Source organism: Gorilla gorilla, chromosome 8, assembly GCF_029281585.2.
Source record: "Gorilla gorilla gorilla isolate KB3781 chromosome 8, NHGRI_mGorGor1-v2.1_pri, whole genome shotgun sequence".
Taxonomy (NCBI): domain Eukaryota; kingdom Metazoa; phylum Chordata; class Mammalia; order Primates; family Hominidae; genus Gorilla; species Gorilla gorilla.
The window spans coordinates 22356322-22374675 of NC_073232.2; the positions used below are offsets into that span (position 1 = coordinate 22356322).

The window sequence follows — 18354 nt, forward strand, 5'->3', positions numbered from 1 at the left end:
GTCTTGGTGATTTCTGCCTCCAGGTTCTCAAACTCAGACTGACCGATGGTGAGTTTCCTACCTGGCACCCAGACGCCTTGGTGGTCCCTGTCTTAGAGACAGAAGGCAATACTAAAAAGGCACCTCTAAAAGATGGCAACTGGTGCCCCGAATGAAACATCTACCAGACTTGCATTCACACTACCAGGAAGCAGGTCTGAGAGTTGTGCCTTTCGCAGCTTCAGGAGCTGAGCTCCTGAATCGTTCCATTCCCCGATGCTGGCCTCCTCAGGTACTCACGCAAGTCGATGAAAACAAAGCCAGGGCCACAGACTTCAATACCAACACCCAGCTCCCCAGCTCAACCTATACCATTTGTATCCACTCTCAGCTTTGAAAAATAGAATTCTGTGACTATGCAAGAAACTTGTTTTCCAAAAACCAGACCTGAAGACATAAATGTCTTCGAATTCAGACTCAGTTGTACCATAAAGCTGATGTTCTTTTTTTTTAAATTTTTTTAAGTTATACTTTAAGTTCTAGGGTACATGTACACAAAATGCAGGTTTGATACATAGGTATACATGTGCCATGTTGGTTTGCTGCACCCATCAACCCATCATTTACATTAGGTATATCTCCTAAGGCTATTCCTCCCCCAGCCCCCTACCCCCCGACAGGCCCTGGTGTGTGATGTTACCCGCCCTGTGTCCAAGTGTTCTCATTGTTCAGCTCCCACCTATGAGTGAGAACATGCGGCGTTTGGTTTTCTGTCCTTTTGATAGTTTGCTTAGAATGATGGTTTCCAGCTTCATCCATCTCCCTGCAAAGTACATGAACTCATCCTTTTTTACGGCTGCATAGTATTCCACAGTGTGTATGTGCCACATTTTCTTAATCCAGTCTATCATTGATGGACATTTGAGTTGGTTCCAAGTCTTAGCTATTGTGAATAGTGCTGCAATAAACATATGTGTGCATGTGTCTTTATAGCAGCATGATTTATAATCCTTTGGGTATGTACCTAGTAATGGGATTGCTGGGTCAAATGGTATTTCTAGTTCTAGATCTTTTTTTTTTGAGACTGAGTTTCACTCTGTCACCCAGGCTGGAGTACAGCGGCACGATCTTGGCTCACTGCAACCTCCGCCTCCCGGGTTCAAACGACTCTCCTCAGTCTCCTGAGTAGCTGGGATTACAGGCGCCTGCCATCGTGCCCGGCTAATTTTTTGCATTTTTAGTAGAGACAGGGTTTCACCATGTTGGCCAGGGTGGTCTTGAACTCCTGACCTCAGATGATCCACCCGTCTTGGCTTCCCAAAGTGCTGGGATTACAGGCATGAGCCACCACGCCCGGCCAAAAGACTGACTTTTCTTAACAAGACATCAAACTTGGAAAGTGACAACTTGGTTAGGAGAGAAACTTCTCCAAAGAAGATACACAAATGGGTGGTAAGCACATGAAAAGATGCTCGGCCTCATAAGTCATCAGGCAGACACAAATCAAAACCACAAAGACATTCCACTTCACACCCAGTAGGCTAGCTAGAATCCAAAAGACAGACAGGAAAACAAGTACTGGAGGGGTCATAGAGAAATTGGAATCCTCATACATTGCTGCTGGGAACGTAAAATGGCGCAGCCATGTTGGAGACCAGTCTGATGATTCCTCAAGTTAAACATAATTACCACATCACCCAGTCAATTCTTAGGTATACACCCAAGAGACCGGAACTTATGTCCACACAAAAACTTAGAATGTTCATGGCAGCATCATTCCTAATAGGTGGAAACAACCCAAAGGTCTGTCACCTGAGGAATGGCTAAATAAAGCAGGGTCCATCCATGCAATGGATTATACAGCCATGGAAAGGAATGCAATACTGATTCATGCCACAACACGGATGGACCCGGAAAACATTCCGTTATGGGAATGAAGCCAGACACAGCATGTCATGCTGCACGATTCCATTTCTATACAATGTCCAGAACAGGCAAATCCTTAGAGACAAAAGCACATTCTTGGTTGCCAGAGGATGGGAGCAGGAGGGAAATGGGAGTGAGCTACAGGGCTTCTTTTCGGGGTGATGAAAACATTCTGGAATTGGATAGTGGTGATGGGTGCACAACCTTGTCAATACTAAAAACCAACACATTGTGTACTTCAAAATGCTGAATTCTATGTTATGTGAAATTTTGTTATGTGAATTATACTTCAACTAAAAAACCTAAAATGTCAGCCGGGCGTGGTGGCTCACGCCTGTAATCCCAGCACTTTGGGAGGCTGAGGCGGTCAGATCATGAGGTCAGGAGATCGAGACCATCCTGCCTAACATGGTGAAACCCCGTCTCTACTAAAAATACAAAAAATTAGCCGGGCGTGGTGGCAGGCGCCTGTAGTCCCGGCTACTCGGGAAGCTGAAGCAGGAGAATGGCGTGAACCCGGGAGATGGAGCTTGCAGTGAGCCGAGATCGTGCCACTGCACTCCAGCCTGGGCGACAGAGTAAGAGTCCGTCTCAAAAAAAAAAAAAACAAAAACACCTAAAATGTCTTAAAAATAGGATTAAAATACTGACACATGCTACAAAATAGATGACCCTTAAAAGTATGCTAATACTATGCTAAGTGACAAAATCCAGGATGGAGCAGGAGGAGTGAACAGTGAGAGCCGAGGAGGATGGGGTTTCTTCCTGCAGTGATGAAAACATCCTAACATCAACTCCGGTAATGGCTGTACAACTCTGAGTATACTCCAAACCAATGACTCTTTAAATGGGTGAATGGTATAGTACGCAAATTATATCTTAATACATCTATTTTTTTTTTTTTTTTGAGATGGAGTTTCGCTCTTGTTGCCCAGGCTGGAGTGCAGTGGCGCGATCTTGGCTCACTGCAGCCTCCACCTCCTGGGTTCAAGTGATTCTCCTGCCTCAGCCTCCCAAGTAGCTGGGATTACAGGCATGCACCACCATGCCCGGCTAATTTTGTATTTTTAGTAGAGATGGGGTTTCTCCATGTTGGTCAGGCTGGTCTCAAACTCCCAACCTCAGGTGATCCACCTGCATTGGCCTCCAAAAGCGCTGGGATTACAGGCATGAGCCACCGCGCCCAGCCTTGTGTTCTTGTCTTTTTTTTTTTTTTTTGGAGACAGAATCTTGTTCTGTTGCCCAGGCTAGAGTGCAGGGGCATGATCTCAGCTCACTGCAACCTCCACCCCTGGGGTTCAAGCGATTCTCCTGCCTCAGCCTCCAGAGTAGCTGAAACTACAGGCTTGCGCCACCATGCCTGGCTAATTTTTATATTTTTAGTAGAGACAGGGTTTCGCCACATTGGCCAGGCTGGTCTCAAACTCCTGACCTCAGGTTATCTGCCCGCCTCGGCCTACCAAAGTCTGGGATTATATGCGTGAGCCACCGCACCTGACCTTAATACTTCAATTTTTAAAAAGAGAGGACAGAGAGAAAAACAGGTCAGGTAATATGAAACAAAAATCAACTTACATGATAAATTCATTGGGCTGGCAGACAGTGGTAGCCACTCCTCCCAGGACAATCCAGGGGTTTAGTACTGTTTGGCCGCCTGTTACAGATGTTCCTGCTTCCTCAGCTGCGTCTTTAAAACCTTGGATAATCAGAGGCATCACTTTATCCCTTTCCTAAGGTTGAAAAAGGTACAAAAAGTCAAAGAATTCTGTTCAAAACCCAGAAAAGAAGGTTTTTACACTTACAGTTATAAAAAGAACCATAAAATCCTAAAGGAAGTCCTCAAAGTTTACAGACAGGGAAGGTTGTTAGGGGCCAGGCATAATCGCTCACGCCTGTAATCCCAGCACTTTGGGAGACCGAGGTGGGCAGATCACCTGAGGTCAGGAGTTTGAGACCAGCCTGGCCAACACGGTAAAACCCCGTCTCTACTAAAAATACAAAAATTAGCCGGGTGTGGTAGCATGCGCCTGTAATCCCAGCTACTTGGGAGGCTGAGGCAGGAGAATTGCTTGAACCCGGGAGGCAGAGGTTGCAGTTAGCCAAGATCGCACCACTGCACTCCAGCCCTGGGCACAAGAGTGAGACTTCATCTCAAAAAAAAAAAAAAAAAAAAAAAAATTGCTTGGTGTGGTGGCATGTGCCTGTGGTCCCAGCTATGCTGGAGGCTGAAGTGGGAGGATGTCTTGAGCCCGGGAGGCTGAGGCTGCTGCAGTGAGCTCTCATCACACCACTGCATTCCAACCTGGGCAACACAGGGAGATCTTGTCTCAAAAACAAACAAAAACAAAAGCTAGAAAATATTTCACATTGTCATCATTTTATCCAATGCTGGAAGATGTTCTAGACGACAATGTAAATAAAGCCCAGACACCAACATGGTCTGGACTCAGTGCACAGGACCAGCCCTAGGTCTGATGACTGCTGGAAGCCAGCTGTCCAGTGCTCCTTGAGAATCTCAAGACTGGCTTCCTAAGCACAGGTCCCCTGCCCTGCAGTAGGCATCCATCCTACCAAGGCTTGGCTGCAGGCTACGAGTAACCCACACTGACAGGGCCTGCGCCAAGACCACCATGCACCACTGATGACTACAGCCCATGTTCAAGGGCAAGAAAGAGCCTACTGGAAACTCGAGTTTCTCTAAGGTGGGGCAAACTGTTGGAGGCTCTTGGGACAAAAACAAGTACCTGTCTATCTAAATAGGAATTCATCTCTGGTTCAAAGAACAGGTTCAGGCAGCAAGGGCACAGAATGCTAGGCGATGACACAGAGGCGTGAGCCCCTGGTGGCCCTATCCCCTGTCACCATCTACACCCACGACATCCCCAGCCACAGCAGAGGGAGTGCCCTCTAAGTGCCACGTGTCCCACATCTGTAAGGCTGTGCCTGATTCACACTGAGGCACCACTACTATGGCCAAAACTTTATTTTAAAAAATGCACAGGTCGGGCGCGGTGGCTCATGCCTATAATCCCAGCACTCTGGGAGGCTGAGGTGGGCGGATCACGAGCTCAGGAGTTCGAGACCAGCCTGACCAACATGGTGAAACCCCGTCTCTACTGAAAATATAAAAATTAGCTGGGAGTGCTGGTGTGCCCCTGTAATCCCAGCTACTTGGGAGGCTGAGGCAGGAGAATCGCTTGAACCTGGGAGGTGGAGGTTGCAGTGAGCTGAGCTTGCGCCACTACACTCTAGCCTGGGTGACAGAGTGAGACTCTGTCTCAATAAAACAAAAAAAAATATACACAAATGCCTTCGGCCGGGCACGGTGTTTCACGCCTGCAATCCCAGTACTTTGGGATGCCGAGATAGGTGCATTACCTGAGGTCAGGAGTTCGAGAACAGCCTGGCCAACGTGATAAAACTCCATCTCTAATACAAATACACAAATTAGTCAAGTGTGGTGGTACGCGCCTGTAATCCCAGCTACTTGGGAGGCTGAGGCACGAGAACTGCTTGAACCCGGGAGGCGGAGGTTGCAGTGGACTGAGATTGCGCCACTACACTCCGGCCTGGGCGACAGAGTGAGACTCCTGTCTCAAAAAAAAAAAAAAAAAAAAAAAAAGTCTTGGTTTCAGTCTACTGGGAAGAGAGAAAGGGAGCAGGTGGCAGAAGTGCAGAGATGAATAGGCCAGGCTTCCTCATTTTAATTTACTGGTAACTGCCAAAAAGTGGAGAGCCAGAAGGAGTGCAGGGAGCCATATGGCCTGGGCTCCTTGCTTTCCAGATGGGAAACCAAGTCTAACCAAGGCCAGAGATGCCACCGGGACAACACGGACCAGGCAGCAGCCAGGTAGCTCCTACTTACCCTGTCGGTCATTTTATTACTGACTCCAAGGAGCATCAGCATATTGTCACATTCCGTGACCCCCATTGCATAGAGGTCACTGAGGACATTGGCACACGCTATCCTGCCCTGGGAAGAGAGGGAAACGTGAGAAAGGACGACTGGGGACTTTCCATCTGCAGAAACTGAGTGAGCCATGGAGTGGACTCCACAGAGAACATGGGGACTTTCCAGGAGTAGCAGCTACTGGGATGGGGTCCTCAGTTTCTATGATTTGCAGACTGGCAACCTTTCCCGCATCACAGAGTCACTAGGCCATTCGTTTTTTCTCAGACATTCCTGTTACCACCTCTTTCTTGTGCAGAACAAAGAATGTACCAGTTTTTCTCCATTCTAAATTTTAGAAGTCTGCAATTTATTTAGATAGGGGAAGGGGTATATGTGCAGCGAATGAGGAGGAGAAGCAAGGTTAGAACCGACAGTCTTGGGGGAAGAGCTATGGAGCGAAAAAGCCTGCAAACAACTCTCCTAAAGAAAAACTGGAAACAGCCACATATCCCAAACAGATTCTAAAAATGGCTGGCTTTAGTGGTTATAGAGACAGAGATAGTCTTTGTGCACTTGGATTAAGAAATGTTTGCAGCTTAGGCTGGGTGTGATAGCTCATGCCTGTAATCCCAGCAATTTGAGAGGCCGAATCAGGTGGATCACATGAAGCCAGGAGTTAAAGACCAGCCTGGCCAACATGGCAAAATGCTGTTTCTACTAAAAATATAAAAATTAGCTGGGCACGGTGGTGCACACCTGTAGTCTCAGCTACTTGGGAGCCTGAGGCATGAGAATTGCTTGAACCTGGGAGGTGGAGGTTGCAGTAAGCTGAGATCGTGCCACTGCACTCTAGCCTGGGCAACAGACCAAGACTCTGTGAAGAAACAACAACAAAAAAAAAACAAAAAAATTTTTGTAGCTTCTTTTCAAGGATGTATGAGATCAACAGAAAAATCATCTTAAGAAACAAATAAAAAAATACCCAGGGCTGAAGTCATATTGTTTTCAAAAGAAAAAGAAGCATTTCCCAGTAAATGATGTCATTTTATTAGGAACTTTAAAATACAATTCAACAGAAATGTGGTAATGAAGATTTTTTTATTGCCACTGGAGATTTTTAAAAGTTAAGTTGCCCTTATCTAAATTTTTATCTTTTATAGACAATAAAGAGAAAATACAAATTTTCCTTCTGACATAAGGATAATCAAACTCCCAAGTGTTATCATTTCCAATGGCTGTTTAATTGCTTGCTTTACGCTTTCTTATACATTCCTGGAGGTCAGCATTGCAGCTCAACAACCATCTGTGGCCGCACTTTCAGTATCATCAAGCCAGTCCACAAGGCCAACAGGTGGTCTACAACTCGCACAAGCCAATCGCTAGTTAGGCGGGTGGTGATTTAGCGCCCCTTCTGTTCTGGGTGCTCTCATTTTAGGAGATGCTGGAAAACAATGGACTGTGGTTTTAGCCATCCCTGCCACCTGGTCATGTGGGACCTGGGCTGTGGCTTACCTGCCCAGTCTCAAGAGTATTGCTCCAGAGGAGAAAACGGACAGATGTGCGGAAGAAATATAGGTTTCCAATAATCTGGTATTTGTCACTGGTACCTGAGGGTGAACACCCCCCACGTGGCTGCCTCATGATAAAGTCCCTAGAGTGCAGCCTGATCCCACTGTCCTTGCCACACACGAAGAACACCTGGCATTTTATAGCAAACCGGATTTTCCTAGTCTCTCCACTGGCTCCTCCTGGGTGGTAGCGAATTGGGGTTAAAGGTTGGGTGGATCAAAGGGTGGCTGGCTGCAACTACGCAGTGAACAACTGGGGAACACACCTCAGCAGTGTATCATCAGTAGCCAGGAACTTTAACTCAGTGGTCAGAAACCTACTATGTACAGCGGCACATCACACGGTGGTGGGTGTGCAGGTGGCTGGGTTGAGTGAATTAACCAGATATCCGAATTAATGTTTGAGGCATCTAATTGTGATGAGATACTAGCTCCTTAATCTCTTGAAGGAAACATTTAGGATCAGTCCTATTACAGAGGACAGCAACATCTCCAGCCTAAAACACAGGGGTGATGGAGGTTACCAATGTCAAAGAAGGGAAGGTGCAAGAAAGAAGAAAATGACAAAAACAGGCCATTGACACGCTACTAAACAAGAGGTGTTCTTACTCACAGCATGTACTCAGGTGCAACAGCAGCAGAGGGCCTTCCCTGCTTCCTCCCTAATTGCTTTATGCCCAGTGCCAAGTGTGGGCAGGGGACAGGCCCGACTTCAGCAACTGCAGGAGTCTGGGCAGGGTGGGGCAGTATAGTCAGGATATAACAGAAAAAAACCAAAACCCCACAGATACATACAAAACCCCAGCCACAACCCAAACCAAACGAATAAGCCCTTCCAGTCACAAAAACACATTGGCTCACGCTTACCATCATGTAAGGGTCGTCTACGATCGGGTAAATGTAATCTGTGGTTTGAACCAAGGAAAGCCCACCATGCCTCAAAGGAATGACACAAGTATCCATTCCAATGCCTGTGGAGATGGAAGTCATTAGCATCCAAAAATAAAACGGGAAAGCCATTTCATTTTATATCACCAGTGCTCTGAACAGGAAGAGCTCATAAGATACTTATGGAAACTGCAGGCTGCCAATGAAGCCATGTGTTTCCTATCAAGAAGCGTAACTGAAATAAACGTGAAACATATCCAGCTTAGGATGGAAAATACCAATGAAAATGTTACTCATCAAGACTCAACTCCAATATGGCATAGTTTTAATCCTTAATGATGCCTTGAATAAAAATCTTTTTCACTGTATGACTTTTATTATTTTACTGTATTACTGTAGCGTGTGACGGGTACCATATACAATTTCTCTGAAGATGAGAATCCTATAAATGGAACTTGGGTTATCTTAACTATAGTTATTTTGCGTACATCTTTATAGACATTATCGTATTGTCCCATCAGAAACTATGTAAAATATTTTTACATAGAAAAATGCTATTATTACTTATACATTTTAGTCAAAAGTGAAAATGACACACACACAGATGAAATGAAAGGACAAATCCCAATCGACAATTCAATGGAAATTTCCAATCAAGCCTGGATATAAACACTCTGGCATCTATGTCAGAGGAGTCCCAAGACCACCAGTAGTAGTCAAGATAAGCTACTCCTTGTCTTGGAGATAAGGCTGTACTCCTTTAAAAATTACTTGTAATGCAGGCATTTTACAAACTCAGACTAGCATTCCCACCAAGAAAGCTGAACACAGTGAGCAGCCCTACACCCCTCAGGACACTCTTCTGTCCTCTTATGAGGACAGCTGTTCCTTGGTATCTGTGGGGGACTGGTTCCAGGACTCCCACAGACACCAACATCCACAGATGCTCAAATCCCTGATTTGAAATGTCCCAATATTTGCATATAACCTACACACATCTTCTCACATACCTTAAATCATCTCTAGATCACCTATGACACCCAATACGATGTGAATGCGATGTAAATATTTGTTATGCTGTACTGTTTAGGGAATAATGACAAGACCAAAAAAAAGTCTGTGCATGTTGAGATGCAACCATCCACTTCTTTCCCTGCGTATTTTCAGTCTGTGGTTGGTTGAATCCTCCACGAGGATTCCGCAGATACAGAGGGGGATGCTGTACTTCTACTTTGCAGCCCAATAGCCAAAAGCAGGGAAAAAGCCAGAATTAGGACAAAAGGAAGCAAATTATGCGCCTGAATCTACCCTATAAATTCAGAATTTCAAACAAGTTTAAATCATATCTGAATCGCACTAAAACGACCTTTAATATTCTGCATAACTGAAAGGGCCGTGAAGCACTGCCTCACTCGGTCTCATGACAGCAGCAGACCTCACAGAGGCAGGTCATGGAGGCACCAGATCTTTCCTGCCGCAAAAATAAAATCGCACTCAATAAAAAGCCATAGTCTGTGAAGACAGGCTGATTTTTATCACACTAGATAACAAAGCAGAAACTCTTGCTGGAAGACCTCGCTTAGGGAATGGAGAAATGAAGTTCAGAATGGCAAGTTTCAACAATTTCAGGCACTGGATCAGTTTTCATTTGTCAGAGGAGAACATGTGAGATAATTCAGGTAAACAGCCCATGGGCACAACCTCTCAGAAATTTGTCTCACCACACTCTTTAGCACCTAAATAGAAATACCACTCTTTAACTCAATGGATTCTCCCTAAATGGATAATTCCAACAACTGGTTATTCTGAGTATATTATTATTCACTTTGGAAAACAGTAAGAGGCAGTTTTCTTTCAGGCTTCCATTTAAACTGGAGGACTACTTAAAGAGACACTAAAATTGTTGCTGAATGTTAGCTTTAAATGTTCTTAATTTGAATAATCTTAAATTTGAATTACATACATTTGATTTGTAAAGCGCTTTATTTCTAAACTTAGCAAGTCCTTTGATCAGAGTAACGGGGGACTCTTGAGCACGCCCCTAGGGCTGAAAAGCAGCTCCGTTATCCATGGTTTCTCTTTCACACCTGTGCCACCATAGTCTACTAGAATAGGGTCTGGTGCTGTCCAATGTGGTTGACACTAGACACGGGGTGGCTGCGCATCTGACAAACAGGTGCTGTAAGTATAAAACAGACAACTGATTTTAAACACCTAGTACCAAAAACCAACATCTCATTAATAATGTCTTATATATACATACTGAAAAGACATTTTTATATATTGTGTTAAATAAAATAGATTATAATTAATTCCACCTGATTTTTGTTATCGGCTTTTTAAAAATATTACTTTAAATTTGAAAATTACACATGTGGCTTGCATTGTGTTTTTGGACAGCACTGGTCTACAGTGATTGGTTTAGAAATCACCAGTCACATTTCAAGGAAGGAAGAGAGAAGGGGTGAGCCTGAGATGCCCATAGGCCTTGAAAAACTAGCGTTTCAAATGGAAAGACAGAGGGACGGTCCAGAGGGATGGTAACTGGGAACAGAGGAAAATGCCACAGGGTCGGGGAAGCCTTAAATACTAGACAGAACAGTTTAGGTTTAATGACCAGGAGGCAATGGGCAAACTTGCTGGAAGGTTTTCAGCAATACTGACATCCTCCATCAGAAAGACAACCTAAGTTATCCCACCACTACCCACCCCCAACCCCCGCACCGCCCCCCGCAGCAGCAGCAATCATTACTTGATAGCTCCTAGGCACCAGGCAACAAATGTCTCCGGTTCTAAGGCACACTTCTTTTAACATTTCTTTAATTAAGATACATTTAGTAATCGTGTGTACATTTAAAACCTATTTTGGTTAACCCTTCAATTAACACCATTTTTGAAGCCAGAAAACATGACATTCAATTAGAAAAAAGTTAAAAACATAAACAGGCCGGGCACGGGGGCTCATGCCTTTAATCCCAGCACTTTGGGAGGCCGAGGTGGGCGGATCACTTAGAGTCAGGAGTTCCAGACCAGCCTGACCAACATAGTGAAACCCTAACTCTATATTAAAAATACAAAAAAATTAGCTGGGTGTGGTGGTGCACGTCTGTCATTCCAGCTACTTGGAGGGAGGCTGAGGCATGAGAATCAGGCCTGGTGGCCTTGAGGGCCTGGGAGGGCCTTGAACCCGGGAGGCAGAGGTTGCAGTGAGCTGAGATTGCACCACTGTACTCAAGCCTGGGTGATGGAGTGAGACTCTTATCTCAAGGAAAAAAAAAAAAAAAAAAAAAGATGGCCGGGCGCGGTGTCTCACGCCTGTAATCCCAGCACTTTGGAAGGCCGAGGCAGGCGGATCACGAGGTCAGGAGATCGAGACCACTGTGAAACCCCATCTCTACTAAAAATACAAAAAATTAGCCAGGCATGGTGGCGGGCGCCTGTAGTCCCAGCTACTCGGGAGGCTGAGGCAGGAGGATGGCGTGAACCTGGGAGGCGGAGCTTGCAATGAACGGAGATCGCGCCACTGCACTCCAGCCTGGGCGACAGAGCGAGACTCCGTCTCAAAAAAAAAAAAAAAAAAGTTAAAAAAATAAACATACAGCCGGGCGTGGTGGCTCACGCCTGTAATCCCAGCACTTTGGGAGGCTGAGGTGGGTGCATAACCTGAGCTCAGGAGCTTGAGACCAGCCTGGCCAACACCGTGAAACCCCGTCTCTACTAAAAACACAAAAAAATTTAGCTCGGTGTGGTGGCATGCGCCTGTAGTCCCAGCTACTTGGGAGGCAGAGGCAGGAGATCATTGCTTGAACCTGGGAAGCAGAGGTTGCAGTGAGCTGAGATTGTGCCACTGCACTCCAGCCTGGGCGACACAGTGAGACTTCATCTCAAAAAAAAAAAAAAAGGTCAAAAACACCCATACATATATACCATATATACTTGTGTACAGAGTGTATACACATACATGTATTATATATGTAAGTACAGACATACATGGCACACCTACACACATTTTTGGTACAACAATGCAAAACAGTAATCTTTTTTTTTTTTTTTGAGGCAGGGTCTCACTCTGTCACCCAGGCCGCAGTACAGTGGTGTGACCTCAGCTCACTGTACCCTCTGCCTCCCGGGCTCAAGGGATCCTCCCACCTCAGCCTCCCGAGTAGCTGAAACTACAGGTGTACACCAGCAAGCCCAGGTAACTTTTGTATTTTTAGTAGAGACGGGTTTCACCATTTTGCCCAGGCTGGTCTTGAACTCCTGACCTTGAGTGATCCGCCCATCTTGACCTCCCAAAGTGCTGGGATTACAGGTGTGAGCCACCGCACCCAACCCCAAACAGTAATTATTATTTTATAGATTAGGAAGCGGAGGCTCAGGAGGGCTGGGTGACACTCATGACATAATATGAGTGACTAGTAAGTAACTGTGCCAGAGAAAGTTATAAATAGTAATTCTTACTTTATCCCGTAATGTTTTAATTTCATTGGTTTTTGAGCATTAAGTATTAATAGCTTTTTTTCTTGACAGTTATCTAACAGCTTCCTCAGTATATTCTCATTTTTCGACAAATAAGCCAACATCAAACCCAGCTCGCTCACGTGGTATTTCTCCACAGCTTGGCCATCAGCTGGACGGCAGGAACTGTTTTCAAACTGAGCTCCTCAAAGTCCTGCAGGTCACCAGAGACTGGGGTGTAACATTTCTTCCTTTCCAACAAAAGCAAGTCTGCTTTTATCTGCTTTCTCTATCTGGGAGTAAAGGAGACCCCAGGCTCATAACCAATGAACCTTACAAAATAATGGGCAAAAAGAAATGAAATGAAAACCTTGGCTGGGTGTGGTGGCTTACACCTGTAATCCCAGCACTTTGGGAGGCTGAGGCAGGCAGATCACCTGAGGTCAGGAGTTCGAGAACAGCCTGGCCAACATGGTAAAACTCCATCTCTACTAAAAATACAAAAATTAGCCGGGCATGGTGGCAGGGGCCTATAATCCCAGCTACTCAAGAGGCTGAGGCAGAAGAATCGCATGAACCCAGGAGGCAGAGGTTGCAGTGAGCCAAGATCACGCCACTGCACTCCAGCCTGGGTGACAGAGTGAGAATCCATTTCAAAAAAAAAGGAAGAAAACTGATCAAGTCACACAGTAATTATCGAACATCCAAACCTCCAAAACTATGCGTCAAACACAAGAAAAGTGATCACAGTCTTGTACTGTGTACTTAATAAACTGCACAAGAAACATGAATAAACAATATCCCAGGAGCCCAGTATTTGTTTCTAAGCTCTGTGTTTGGGAAAAGTGAAATCACTCATGACATTAGGAATGTAGTAAAGAAAAAGACATTGCCCTGGTTCCAGATGACATCCTGGGGTCAAGAACAGATCCATCCAGTCCTGGGTCTGGAGCAGTCCCACCTCCTCACCGTAACACGCTTTTCGCCCGATGCACCCTGCAGAGAACCCCAATGCCCTCCTGACAGTCACTGCCATCCAAGTACGGCACAAGAACCCTAAGGCTGGAACTGCCTTTCCTAGGGCAATGAAGGGAATGTGAGCATTTTAGGAGTCCTTTTGGGAAAAGGGAATAAAGTATTTCTGCTTAATCTTCAGCTAACAGAAAATTCAATTTAATTAAAATTGAAAATAAAAATTAAAAAGTTTTTACTGTAATAACAATCTCAATTGCATACTCCATGATTTAAAAACTGTCAAGAGTACCCCTCTTGATGCGTTTCAAGTACTTTCTCTACGTAAGTTACAAGAACATAACATAGCAATCATAACATTGATTGCTCTTCTAATCCTTCCCACAAAAATTAAAAAAAAAATAAAAGAGGGGTACGATGTACACTATTTGGGTGATGGCTACACTAAAAGCCTAGTCTTCACCATTATGTAATATATTCATGTAACAAAACTGCATGTGTATTCCCCAAATCTATAAAAGCAAAAAAATTAATAATAAAAAATAAATAGCCAATATGGGAGGCGAGAAATCCAGTTTTTGACTCACTGATTGGATCGCAGACCATCAAAGAAACACTGGGTTACCTACCAAGCCTTGGCATAACGGCTCCCAGAAACTGCTCATCTTCTTGGAAGTGGTTCTCCTGTAAAGATTCTAGCAATTTTTGCAGGACATCTTGGGGCACTTTGCAGCCTGTGCCCTTCAGTTCAGTGAATCTGGTTAGCCGGAAGCTTTTGTCCAATTCGTAACTTTCCGGGTTAAAGGACTCCCGCGTAGACATGGTTCTTGGGCCTCGCTCTCCTCACAGCTCAGCCCCTCCCCTCCCTCTGCGGGTTGGCTGGGTTCTTATGGATCCACCTGGGTGTCACCAGAACACAAAGATGCCATGAAAAGAATTCCCACTGGAACCTGCCAGCGAATCAAGTGAATACATGACAGCGAAAAGTCAATGTGACAAGGACTGAAATCATCAAGACCACTTACATTCACCACAGCAGTGCATATGACAAAATAGATCTTTTCATAAAGGGACTGTGTCAGCACAGACATCTATGCAAAATCTGACATCTGGACTGTGGTTTTAACTGTGGCAAGAGGGCCAGCCTGCAGGTTCACATGACACCATGCCACCTTGAACAGCAAATCCCAAAGGTTCTTCTAGGACTCAGCATTAGAACAGCACCTCTGGGCACTTCATGTGTCAACCTGGAAGCACTGTGGTTCAGAAAGCAGCGGTCCTTGCTAAGGTGACTTTTCCGCAAAATCTTTTGATATCTTTTGCTTTATCACATAGAAGAATGAAACGCCCAATACAAACTTGTCAGAAAAGGGCATTAATGTAAATGCATTGGACAAAATTCTTCACGATGCTAAATCCTAATTTTAGAAAAACACGTTTTCCCTCTGAGCCCAAAGAATATACAACACAAGGTTGGGCGTGGTGGCTCATGCCTATAATCTCGGCACTTTGGGAGGCCAACGCGGGTGATCACCTGAAGTCAGGACTGAAGCCTGGCCTGAAGCCTGGCCAACATGGCGAAACCCCGTCTCTACTAAAAATACAAAAATTAGCTGGGCGTGGTGGTGCGCACCTGTAATCCCAGCTACTTGGGAGGCTGAGGCAAGAGAATTGCTTGAACCTGGGAGGCGGAGGTTGCAGTGAGCCGAGATCGAGCCACTGCACTCCAGCCTGGGCGAGAGTGAGATTCCGTCTCAAATAAAAAATAAAAAAATATACAACGCAATCCAAAACTAATAGGAGTCCTCTCTAAAGGGCACAACTTAAAAACTACAGTGGCAGTTTAACACAGTAAGGTCTGTGTTCTTCAGGCCAAAGCCTGGAAAGTTCTCTGATGTTTTCATGCAGTGCTATTTCCTAGAAAGCAAACATCCAGCCCAACAAACTAGTAACACATCATTGACAAAATATGCTACTCCTCATTAACATTTCATTGCAGAACCGAAACAATAAATTAAGCCATACTAAATCACCAGCATTTCGGCCCTGTGTACCACCGTTAGGTTTCTGGAACAAGCACTCCTACGTTTTTTAGCCTTTGGGACTAAAGGAAAAAACAACATGTGTTCCTCGAGTTTACAAACCTCCAGACTGATACTTTATTGGGACTAGAATTACAAACACCCCAAGTTTTAAGGTCGGTTTCCCCTATGAAATTTATGATTAAGAACATAATTCCCATTTATAGAGTTTTCCATCCCTTGGGACGCACATCGCTCATATAAATCTCACGAAGCCCGAGTTTGGGCAGTAATCCAAATCGTCTTCACAAAAACACGGTTTGAGATGAGCAATGATTTCGGTGGGAAACGTAACAACTGAACAGGAGTCAGCCTTCGAACACGATTCCAAGAAGTCTCCCTGCCCAAAAAGAGCAGGCGCTGGCCGCAAGTGACAAGAGACGAGAATTTTGAAGCCATCTTAGAGTTATGGGAAAGTTTGAACACCACTTTGACTTGGAAGGCGTTTCAAAAAAAACAACAAAGTCCTTTCCTCAAAAAACATCTCGCATTTAACACAGCCTCACCCCTACCAGGAAAAAAAAAAAGAAAAAGAAAAAGAAAAAACCCAACTCACGAGGCATCCAGTTATTTCCCTACCTCCTATCTATTCCTCTCCTGGCTCCCAAAAAGGTGGGGAGGGGAATTGTGGGGCTATCACTTCCTTTTAAATTACCATCTTCTCAAGAGTTTTAAGGGTGGAGAAAAGTTTAAAACACCTTGTATCAGGAAGGCGCTCAGATTTAAAATTCCAAATGGTACTAAGGACACAAATCAGCCTCACATCCTAATGAAAAAAGTACTAGATTCTTACATTTTTGGAGGGCATGGGAAGGGGGAGGGGGTGCTGGGGGAAATGTGCAGTGATTAGGGAACCAGGGAGATCCATTTGCATTAACAAGGGACGGTGCCCGGCGACCCCGCAGCCACATGTTTACGCCTTTAAAACAATGCATGAATATTTAAAGCAACGTTTAGCCCTTTCCTTCCCGGGCACATTTCCATGGTTTGGTTTTTTTTTTTTCCTCCAACGAGCGTGGGGAGCCGGGGAGCCGGTCAGCGGGGTGGGCCCGGCGCGCTGCCCCGCCAACCCCGGACCTACCTCCCCGCCGGCCCCGCACAATGGGGCGCGCTCTCCAGGACGCCTGCGTCGGAGGCGGCCGGGGAGGGGAGCAGGGAACCCGGGGACACCTTCGGGCTCAGGCTCAGGCCCTCGCCGCCGCCTCGGAAGGCCCAGCAGGCCCGGGCTGCGGGCCGGCGGCGGGGCGGAGGCGGCAGCTCGGGGCCCCGGCCGGGCCATCCCCGTTCGGGCCGGCGGGAGGCGGCGGGGGCCGGCGGGCACCGCGCGTGCGGCCCAGGAGCCCGGGAGGACGCCTGGACCCACCCGCCCCGGGTCGACAGGGCCCGCGCGGAGAGAGGGGGAGGCGGGGAGGCCCCGGAGGCACCCCGGGACCCCAGGACGGCCGCTCCCGCCGCGCGCACGGGCCGCCGCCACCGCCGCGCAAAAATGTCGGCGGGCGAAAAAATTAACCCCTGCGTGGCCGCCGCCGCCCTCCCCTCCGCTCCTCCCCGCCCTCCCTCCCTCCTTCCCCGGCCCCGCGCGGCGGCGGCGGCGGCGGCGCGGGCGGCGCTTCTTTTTTAAAGCGGCCCCACCAAGCCCGGCGCTGCCCCTCTCCAGGCAGGGCTGGCGGGGCCGGCGGCGCGCGGCTCCCCGGCGGTCCCGGGCGGCCCGGAGGGGGATTTGCAACGGCCGCCGCGGGCCTGCGGACCCAGATTCCCCTTTAAGCCTGCGCCTCCCCCCCGCGCCGGGCCCGCCGCTTACCGGCTCGCTTTGCGCCCTCCGCCTCCTCCCGAAAACGGGCCGCGGGCCGCTCCCACAATGCACCGGGCGCGGCCGGGCTCCCTTAAGCGTCGCCTGAATAAAAATGCCGCGCCCGGCGGCGGCGGCGGCGGCGGGGGCCCGGGCCCGCGCCTGGGCGCCGCGGGGGCTCGCCTGCCTCGGCGCGGCCCTGCGGGAGCCGGGCCGCCGCGCTCCCGCCGGCTGGGCGCGCGGGGGTCCTTTAAGGCCGGCCACCTCCCTTTAAGAGGCGGCCCGGGCTGCTGGGTGGCGGCGTGCGGCCCGGGAAGGGGGCGGGGGCGCCGTGCAGCCCCGAGCGCGGCAATGATTGGTCTTGGGGGAGGGGTGGGGGGTTGCAAACCCGAGGAGCGGTGGCATCCGTTGCATGATGCAAAAAAGGATTGATTTCAAAAGTTGCGAGTTGCATTGGCAGCCGCCCTTGGCGCCCGGGCCACCTTTTTCCCGGGTCCCGCTGCAAGGGCCGGGAACGTTTCCGCCACCTGGCCGGGCTCGACCGCGCGGCGCTCTGCGGGGCGCTGTCCCTGCTCCCCGAGTGCGCAGCGGAGCGTCCTGGAAGACAATGACCATGGGAACAATTTGCACAGGAGGCTAGGAGCCCAGGAAAAGCCGCCTGGGCGCCAGGCAGAGGTTTTTTGAAAACACAAACGGCGCGTTAGATGCTTGGGGACTCCCAGCATCTGTCCTTCCTATTGTTTAGCTCGGCTCCGGAGTTCACGGGAGCCTCGTGAAATGTGGAGACGTCCTGCAAAGTTT

The 18354-nt window shown here is 47.5% G+C and overlaps 1 protein-coding gene across 7 annotated transcripts in view; it reads right to left on the reverse strand.

The window, feature by feature from the left end:
* The window catches only part of SEPHS1 (selenophosphate synthetase 1), a 30852-nt gene extending 13140 nt beyond the window's left edge, over positions 1–17712 (reverse strand). For 2 of the 7 annotated variants that reach the window (XM_055352343.2, XM_031015129.3), the window contains exons 1-5: positions 16846–16984; positions 14313–14582; positions 8233–8336; positions 5771–5878; positions 3481–3635 (exon numbers count right to left, since the gene is read on the reverse strand). In XM_055352343.2, the coding sequence (XP_055208318.1) occupies positions 3481–3635; positions 5771–5878; positions 8233–8336; positions 14313–14505 (560 nt within the window). In that variant the 5' untranslated portion in view covers positions 14506–14582; positions 16846–16984. Of the gene's footprint in view, positions 1–3480; positions 3636–5770; positions 5879–8232; positions 8337–10216; positions 10433–14312; positions 14599–16845; positions 16985–17565 lie in introns of those variants that run through there. The other 5 variants (XM_063709885.1, XM_063709884.1, XM_055352344.2 and 2 more) reach the window with 5 other exon arrangements.
* Positions 17713–18354: the final 642 nt, after the last annotated feature.